The 9,654-nt window shown below is 40.1% G+C and overlaps 2 protein-coding genes across 2 annotated transcripts; both read right to left on the bottom strand.

Annotated features, from left to right (window-relative positions):
* Positions 1-1,437: 1,437 nt before the first annotated feature.
* On the bottom strand, positions 1,438-3,566 carry LOC104927468 (leucine-rich repeat, immunoglobulin-like domain and transmembrane domain-containing protein 2). The gene is made up of 3 exons (XM_010741590.3): positions 3,494-3,566; positions 2,478-3,259; positions 1,438-2,285 (listed from the first exon to the last, which is right to left on the bottom strand). The coding sequence occupies exons 2-3, from the start codon at positions 3,244-3,246 to the stop codon at positions 1,498-1,500; spliced, it is 1,557 nt and encodes a 518-aa protein (XP_010739892.3). The 5' UTR covers positions 3,247-3,259; positions 3,494-3,566; the 3' UTR covers positions 1,438-1,497.
* A 1,448-nt stretch (positions 3,567-5,014) lies between these two features.
* lrit1b (leucine-rich repeat, immunoglobulin-like and transmembrane domains 1b) lies at positions 5,015-8,572 on the bottom strand. Its single transcript, XM_010741476.3, has 4 exons — positions 8,153-8,572; positions 7,336-7,796; positions 6,740-7,045; positions 5,015-6,593 (listed from the first exon to the last, which is right to left on the bottom strand). Exons 1-4 carry the CDS (start codon positions 8,272-8,274, stop codon positions 5,524-5,526), a joined length of 1,959 nt encoding a protein of 652 aa, XP_010739778.2. The 5' UTR covers positions 8,275-8,572; the 3' UTR covers positions 5,015-5,523.
* Positions 8,573-9,654: the final 1,082 nt, after the last annotated feature.

The raw sequence follows: 9,654 nt of genomic DNA, 5'->3' as shown, positions 1-9,654 counted from the left end.
AGTATTAACAATCTATTAATGTAACATAACAATATATCAGGTATAAGGCAATTTTACTTTTTAAGTACACTTTACAGATAATACTACTGTACTGTAATATGATTGTAAAAGCAGAGTTCATTTTATATTTTTTTGTTATTGTTTACTTAAGTAAAAAAATCTGAATATTTCTCCCACCACTGATCAAAATATTACATCATGTAGGGGGAAAAAATCATAATAATAATAATTTACACGTTTCCGTGTATATGTTTGTTTTTTGATATTGAATGATAAATGCAGTGATTCCACTGTGTATGTGAACTGACCCGACATCATTATGTAACACTGAAATTCATTTTCATCAAGTGTTTAAGTGTGCATTTTACTAGACGAACATCTTTAGTTAGACTGGAAAAGTGCATTTTACTAGACGAACATCTTTAGTTAGACTGGAAAAATTAAATTAAAAATGTACACACACTTTATTTTTTTTGTCTGTATGACTGATGTTCAAACACATTGAGCTCAGAGCTGTCATTAAATGGAAATATCATGTCCTGCTGACTAGGATTCAGATAGAAAATCACTTTAATCTGCTTAGGAGTGTATGCATAAATGCATGGGAAAACGCTGCTTATGTAACAAATCCTCTGTGTGATTGTGCTAAAAAATCAGAGTATGTCTCAGCATTCGTCTCCACTCCCCTTTAATCCACATCCGACATCATTTCATTCTGTTACAGACCAAGTAAATCTGGAGTGTGTAAAAAGGAAAACAATAATGATAATGTGAACCATGAACCAACACACAATCCACATGATTACAATTTAGTTTGGTGAAATTAACATTAAAGAAATATACAAAGTATTCATTATTTACATTTCTTTGTTATTTAGGACTGCATGTTTCAGTATCAAAATATATTTATATAAAAAAAAACTGACCCAAGAAATATCAAACACATTTTAGCAAAAAACATTTTATACATGTTTGTTAACACAGATAATAACAAACTCTCCTCATAATAAGGAAGAAAGGCAATTCCACTTGTAGCTGACAGCTTTAAATATATATTTACAGGATGACTATATACTATAAAATATATAAAATAGCCCCAATCTGTGCCTGTGTCTGATCATCTGGATGAAAAAAAACAAAGATGGCACCCGGAAATGACATATGTCCTGGCCGAATTTTTGTCTGTATTGATTCTATCTTTTTTTATTATTTTCAAACAAAATAATGGGTTGATTATTATATGTTGTACAAAAACTTGAGAAACAGATTTAACATCTTCTATCATGCAGCAGATTGAATATTTTTGCATCCATGGTTGAAGACATCTTTGAATATTTCTGGAAATAACTTCATAACATCTGTACATTTTGTTAAATAACCCTCAGTCGTTGTTGTTTTTTTTTTGCCTTAACTAAAATATTAGCACAAACTGGGGCTACTCTCAATATTTACATTATTTACAAATACACATGTATGTACATTTCTTAACTTCAATTGCTAATACAGATGAGCTGCACTTCCTCCTTTGGACCTGTCCTCAGACTTCTGCCTCTTTTTCGGCTTTTCCTCTGAGTCCCTGCACAGGCCCTCGTCGCTGGCCGCCTGCAGGCTGTCGAAGGTGCCCTGCCTCTCAGTTCCCTGCAGGTTCTCTCCCTGCATCCTCCTCTTCTTCCACAGATCCACGCAGCGGTCCACGCAGCTGAACCTGGCCTCCGTGGTGCAGGCATACATGCCGGCCGGCACTGCCAGGACCATGGCGCACACAATGACAATAATATGGATGAGCCTCTCTCTTTGCTCCAGCTCACTGATGTCACTTCCAGTCACGAACACAATGCACTGGCCTTCTCTAGGTGGATGGTTCTTCAGGGTCACACACACCTCGTATTTGGTGACAGGAAGCAGGTCGCTGACAGAGTAGGTGTTGATACCAGGGCCAATGTAGATCATCTCCTTTTTTGGTGAATCGTATTTTCCAAAGTGGATGGTGAACCAAGTTTCGGCTGGTTTGTCCGTTGCTGCGTACCACTCCAGGGTGATGCCATAAACGGTCTGCTTGGCAATGCGGATGTCAATCTGGGTATTCTCATCGGACGACAGCATGGAGACAGGTGGAGGGAAAGGATCGGAGGAATTGAAGGGGCTGATGTTAATCGTGATGTCGACAGAGGAGTTGCCAATGAAGTTGTTGGCCATGCAGGTGTAGAGTCCCCGATCTGCCAGGTGAAGAGACGGGATCACCAGCTGGGAGGTGATGGTCTCATCATTTATTTGAGTCTCTATAGCTGCAAGAAGAAGAGCACACTGCAGGTAAATCAGAGGCTTGTTTACATCCGATAACAACATACGCAGTAAGGTAACCCTAAAGTGGGTATTGTTCCTGTATCGTTCAAAGTTCATACATATACCACACTAAGTGCTCCAAGAGCAGATTCACAACAGTTTATTGGATGGTTATAATAAAAAAAAAATCTTACCAGCAAATCCTCTTATAATCTTCAGACTGTACATCCAATGAATGGTTGGACCTGGCCTGGCCTTGACTAAGCATGTTAGTGTTGCATTTGCTCCGAGGGGTAAAGTGATGTTAGTCTCTGGGGCAGAGGCCACCGGCTTCATGCATGTCTTTAACTGGATCTCGTGGAAAAACTTGTCAGCTTTGGAGGCGGGGCCCGAACACCTCAAATAAGAGTTCAACAGGATGATGGGAGGGCTAACCGTCCGGATGAATTCAACGAAGCCTTTGAGGCGACAATCACACAACCATGGGTTGTCGTGCAGCGCCAGGACCACATTGGCGACCATTCCCTCTTTCCCCCACTCTTTCTGTGCTGTTTGGTAAAGAGGCCAATTAATAAACACATCTTTTGATATGACACTAAGCTGATTGGAGGATAAATCTAAGTAGGTCAGTGCAGGTAAGTGTCTGAGTGCGTGCTCAGGCAGGACGTCGAGTCGATTGTGCTTCAGGTCCAGAATCTTCAGTTTCGGTGTGTCCTGAAACGCCGTCCATGGTACTGAAGTCAGCTTGTTCCCTTGTACCCTGAGCTCAGTGAGGTTGGCCAGCCCCTCCAGACTTTTGATGTTCATCAGGGTGATCTCATTGAAATTCAGCCAGAGGAACTCCAAGGCACTAACTTTAGAGAACGATCCTCGCGGTAACTCAGTCAGGTGGCAGTTCTCAATTCGTATTTTAGTGAAATCGTGTGACATGTCTTCTGGGATTTTACCCATGGAGGTTTCCATACATAGTAAAGACCTATAACGGCAAAATGAGATGTGTTTAGACAAGAGAAGATAGTGACTAGTGTACATATAACATCTTCACAGTGACTTTGCACAGATCCATGGATAGTCCTTGTATTGTCTGAATGTATTAGAACCTTTGTTTAGCAGGTTACATTTAAAACGACCCATGTGTTGTTTAAAAAATGGTTATGACTAACACATAACCTTTTTTTTAAGAGTTTGTGTAGTTTCAGCGGTCACTTACCTTCCAAAGTTATCATCTGTGCAGGAACAACCGATCGGACAAGTTAACGATCCAGGAGTTATGAGATAAAATACAAAAGCGATACGTAATGCAACAAAAAAGGCGTCCATATTCTTGGAGGAGCTTGTAAAAACAGGCCTGTGAGGGCAGGACAAGCCCATGGGCTGCGTGGAAGAAAGCCTATTACCTTAATCCTTCTTGACGTAACACTTAAGACACCAAGTGACATGTGAGACATCTATAGGTAAGGTATATTTATAGCAATGGTCCACTTTGTCCAGTAAACATCTCCTCAAAAGCATGAAAACACTCAACACAAATGTTGTTCAGTTCAGTGAGTTATGTTTGATTGTATTGCACTTCTAGTTTCGGGTATGACCCCAAAACTGCTTTGCATCAGTCTAATTTAATTTATCTGTCCACCTAGCAAAGCACAGGCAGTAGGCTGCATTAAGTGGACCGGAGCCCGTCAGGCTTAGCCGCACAGAGAGGGAGGGCTGCAGAGAGACAGAGGGACAGATGTCTGTAGAAGACTGTAATCTGACCTCAATAATCTGAACACTGGTTGTCTCGCAGGTTGTTAAAAGCCAAATCAGCATACAAGGCAAGTGTGAACACAGACATCTACAACACTGACCGTTTTTAACAGACTGTTTCCTTCAATGTAAAAGCTTTTTATAGTGTTTAACAGGCAAAGAGATTAATCTGATGTTCAGAAACAAAGGCAGTTATCATACAAGTTTTACATTAAGGATATTGATACAGATGATTTCTACAATACAAATCAGGACGCACAAACACAATGTATGGGAAATAAAGCATCTACTCTCAAGTCCTGCTATTATTGTTTGCAGACAGTCAGGTCCTAAACAGATTGTAAATGGACCCCAGACTTTATGAAACGATTCTTCTTTCACATAAAACCTACAGGCTTCAACGGACATGAGCTCCAACACACTACTTATCCACTATGCAATGCTAGGAGGTGCGTCAGACACTCACATTAATAAAAATGAGTGTGCATTAGTCCACGTGTCCACAGGTTTTATAGATAAAGTATTGGACAAATTAACATTTTAGCTGATGATGGCACAAGATTGAAAGTTGGGGGATCACCAGAGTTGTTACTATTCATCCTGAGGAGAACGTCTTTACCAAATTTCTTTCAAATCCACAAATGTCAACCCACTTTTATGTTATTTAGGCTCCTACTTCAAGAAGGTTTTACAAAGTGCATTAGTTTAAAATGCTACCTGACGTGGTTCAGATTAGCTGTGTGTTTTTCAGTGAATTAGCAATCTGCATAATGCAATGTTTACATTCATAAAATGCTACTTTTAATTGCACATAACACACTATTTCTTCAAACAAGATGAATATTGATTTTTTTTCATCTATATTTTGAGAGAAGTTGAAGAAATGTTGAGAGCATATAAATATAAAAAATATTTATTTTTATACAGTACATTCATACATACACATATATTTCAGGTCACAAATATTTACACATTATAAAAGGTACTGTATTTGAGGGTTTTGACCCAACAGTAAACCTGGCACATTAACATCATACTGACATATAAAATAGACTAATAACTGCGGCTTCATCTTTTCTCTAGATACTTTAAATAAAGATTTTAACACGATGCAGAGGTTACATCTTGGGAAAAATAAAATGTATTGTGTTTTATACAGTTTAGGGCAACATTTCAAGACATTTTCCTCTGCAAAACATCACCTTTAAAAGTGCATGATGAATTTAAAAAAAAAAGAAGTTATTTTTACACATTTACACGAGCAAATATTAAAACCATGTCACTGTGTTTCATTTCCCTTTTTTGCTGTCCACCAAATGAATGGTGTTTTTTGTTCTTACAAGGCTGCAAAACAATTTCATACATCCAATTCTGACTAGTCCAAAAAAAAGGATCATTTGAGTCTTTTGAGTCTCTGAGCACAGTGGTTTAATCTATTCACATCACAGGTTGTTAGAAAACAAAGTGCATCTTCCGGAGCTTGTGGCAACCATTTTAGCAGAAGTACTCATTCGGTGGCCCCTCAGTCCTGGCTGTGGCCTCTGAGTCAACACTGGACCTCGCTGATAGTAGTCTGTTGGATTCGTCAGGATTTAGTCTCGTCAGATACTCTCCCTCCACCCCTTTAGCTTTGGCCCCGGGGCCAAGGGTCTCAAATGTGACGTATGAGTCCTGCATTTCCTTGGATTCTCGGCCAAGCAGCTTTTGGCAGCGCTTCTTTAGAGCCCCGCAGCACACGATCAGTGTCAGGGGGACAGCAATCACACAGGCTACTGTTATCACCACTACATTAATGAGCTTCTGAGTGCCACTAGCACTGGCCGCCTCGTCTGTTGAGAAGATTACACACTGCTCCTTTTTTGGGATCAGGCCTTTGACGCAAACACAAGCAATGTACTTTGTCTTTGGCACAAGGCCATCGATGGTGATCCGGTTCCTTCCGGCACCTACATTGATCCGACGCATGTCTCTCTCACCAAATATGGCATACAGGACACTGAATTCTGTGGTGTTTGTGGCAGTGGGAGCTCGCCAGTTCAGAGAGACAGTATGATCTGTGTCACCAATCACCTTCACCGAACGCACTATCCTTTTCTCCGGAGCTTGCTGTAACAATGAGGCATTGGCTGCTAAGTTACTCAAAGCATCCCGCTCAACCTCCACTGTCCTCTGAGGGTCTGACGCCTTGCCTTGTCCTTGAGAAGCATTGTCAGAGATGCTGTAGCTCTCAATCTCATACTTTCCAGTCACACCTTTGCCATTGAGAGGTTCGATGATTGGCTGGGCTGCAGTGGTGGTTGGTGGAGGAACATATCTGGCAATAAGTTTCTCCTGGTATGCCGCTCTTCCAATGCCACCAGGTTTCTTTCCTCTGGTTCTCTTTGAAACACCGCCACCTGCTTCCTCTGACCGAAAAGAATCTGTGATCACCAAAGAGATGACGGCGTCTGCAGTGCCCACGAAGTTGGTTGCTTTGCACACATATTTCCCAGAATCTCGGTAGGAGACTGCAGGCACGCTCAGAATCGACCAAATGATGCCTTCCTTTGAAATCTCTTCCTGAACTGAAATGTAAAAAAAAACAGGCACCCACAGAGATAAGCAGATTGGCACAAATACAATAACTTTAATCTCATTGACACTTCGACTTGGACAGAAATAGAAACTGTTCTAATCTAAGCACATCTGAAATTAGTTTAGCAGAACTCACCGGTGCCATTCATTTTCTTGCCATCAGCACGGCTCCAGGACAGCTCAGGGATGGGGACTCCAACTGTGCCACACCGCAGCAGGACGTTGTTGCCCAGTGAGCTTCGTACACGAGCCACAGCTGTGTGCACCCGAGGGCCCTGGCACCTCTGCAGCTCCGCTTCGGTGAAAAGAACACCTGACAGGCTCTCCGGATCGGCGCACCACAGCCTGGTGTCGATGAGAGCCACTGATGATGATGGGGACTTCTGAAACTGGACCAAATCGTATAGCCGGCAGTCACACAGCCATGGGTTGTCATGGAGACCTGCCGAGGAAACCAGGTGTGACAAAGAGCTGTCATTAAAAAGAAAAACTGATTCTCATCTCACCATCCTCACATGAAGTACCACGATCCAGTGCTTTTCACTTACACAACACCAAGTCATTTTAGTAAGTTAAAATAGACAGCATTAGTACGACAACTTGACAGACAATAACTATAATTAGACTAATCCCAGCTTTAAGTGCGTCTGGTGTCAAAGAAGTGGTCGTCATGCGAGGCAGATTAAAAAGAATACGTTCTGGTATCCTAACATGTCACAGCTTGATCCTCACCGAGAATTAGTTTGGAGGAATCAGCATCCTGGGATGGCTTCACACTCAGCCACATCGTGAGAACATCAGCAGGAACAGTTGTCAGACTGTTGCTGGATAAATCCAGATAGGTGATATTCTTTATGTACACGGCGGCTTCAGCAGGGATGGTGGAGAGCTTGTTGTTGTGTAAGTCGAGCAGCCTCAGGTTTGACATATCAGTCAGAGACTCCCAGGGGAAGGAAGTGAGGGCGTTGCCATCCAACCTGAGCTCATCGAGGTTGTAAAGTCCCCGGAAACTCTCAACATTCAGTGAATTCAGTGAATTGAAAGACATCCACAGAAACTCCAGGTTGCTGAGGTAGTGGAAGTTGTTGGGTGAAATCCGTGCGATTGATGTCTTTTCGATGCGAAGCTTCGATGTGTCGGTGGGAAAATTTGGAGGAATCACAGTGATCTCTGGATCATTACAAAGTACACTTCTGCAAGAGATAGAAGAACAAAAATCTGATTATTTATAGTAGATTTAAGAGGAATGGTTTTAAGTTAAAGCTACTTTCAAATCGTAGAGTGGTATTACTGGATTTAATGGCAAACAACATATATTTTCTGCCTCCATTTCTCAGAAAAATTTATATAATTCAGCATTTGTTTGAGAAAAAACACAGTAACCTATTGTTCAGAAACAAGCAAAGGAGATTAAAAGGCAGCTCCAAGTTAATCCTCAGCAATACAGAGTGACTAAACAGAAGAAAGCTGCAGTGGAAATTTGAAAACAAAACTAAAACACACAGTGAGAATAAAAATTCAAAGACTATTTAATCATTTCCATATTTACCTTGCTTTTGATCCGTCGCTTAATTTGTGGAAGAAGCAGCTGCATTGTGCAGGACACGAGCTGCACAACGCAGGAAGAAAAACTAAAGCCAGACAAAAAGCAGCAGTCAAAAGTCGACTCATTTTGAACTCCTGCAAGCTACTAACAGCTAAACTACAAGGAAAACAAATAGGCGCTACAGCTCATGGATGCATCGTGGTGCTGTGCAGGCTCAAAGCTCCATACTGCTCTGACCGGTCGGCATCCTGAGATAAAAAGGATAGGCAGGGATTAGTGGAGGACTTGAGTTATTTTCATTCACACGATTATAGGGTGTTGCTTCTTGGAAGCTGATAGGCTGCGTATTTTTCACTTTTATTCTCTGACTGGAAATACTTTTACAATAGTTGATTGGACGGTTAATTGTGAATATTAAATTGAACTAACTGGAGGCTGCAGGACGATATAAGAAGAATTATCCTGCATGTAGTTTAACAACCATGAATATGTGAAACATTCAAATTAGACATTTTAAAATGAAGAATTTCTTCACAGTTCAGTTTCTTCACAAATATGTTTTGATTTTAAAGCCTTAATTTTAAAAAGTGTATCAACATTGCAAAGTCATATCACCTATAGGAGTGACTTCTCCACACTACACACAGATTACAAGTCTGATTTAAAAGCACAGTGATGTCCAAAATGTAATAGACTTCTTCTCTTGTTCCATTTTACTACCCTTAAATTATGATTTACTTTTTTACGTAGTCTATAAAATGTTTAAAACGTTAACACGCTTTGTATGATGGCGAGAAAGCACCAAATGGCCACTAGATGGCAGCGTGGAGTTGTTACTTGTGTTTATTGTTTATTGTTTGCTCAGCTTCTTGACATCAGACCTAAAACTGTGTGAGCCCATGCAGCCGATGACTGAGTTTAAATACCAAATAATGTTACATCAAAGCTTTTCTTTTATTTGAAATGATTACATATTTTATGTTTAAGGTGTTTGACTTTGAATGAAGAGTAAAGACACTCTTACCTCACCTTACCTTTTTAAATCAAGAACCAGTGATGGATATTAACTAAGTGCATTTACTCAAGGTGTTGCATTTAAGTACTTACTGCAATTCAGAGTCACATATGGTACTTTTTATTCCACTTACATTTATGTTAAGGCTTTAGGTACTTTACATATTAAGGTAAATAATAAAAAATAAAAAAACATTTTGATGCATTATTACATATTAAGCTACACAACATAAAAAATACTTTTACCAGATAAAAACATTAATGCATTACTAATCATAGAACAATCATATAATATATGTTATTCTGAAACGGGACATAACAGAGGACTTTTACTTCTAGTACTTTAAGTATATTTAGATGTAAATACTTTTGTACTTTTGCAAGCTCAATTTTGAATGCAGGACCTTTACTGTGTTTTCTGTGTAATATTCTATTGCTACCTTTACTTAAACAATCTGAATATATGTTCCAGCTCTGATAACCCACTCGTC

The sequence above is a fragment of the Larimichthys crocea genome, chromosome XVI, assembly GCF_000972845.2.
Source record: "Larimichthys crocea isolate SSNF chromosome XVI, L_crocea_2.0, whole genome shotgun sequence".
Classification (NCBI taxonomy): Eukaryota; Metazoa; Chordata; class Actinopteri; family Sciaenidae; genus Larimichthys; species Larimichthys crocea.
Note: the sequence above shows the minus strand (reverse complement) of the source record. Positions and strands in the feature narration are given on the sequence as shown.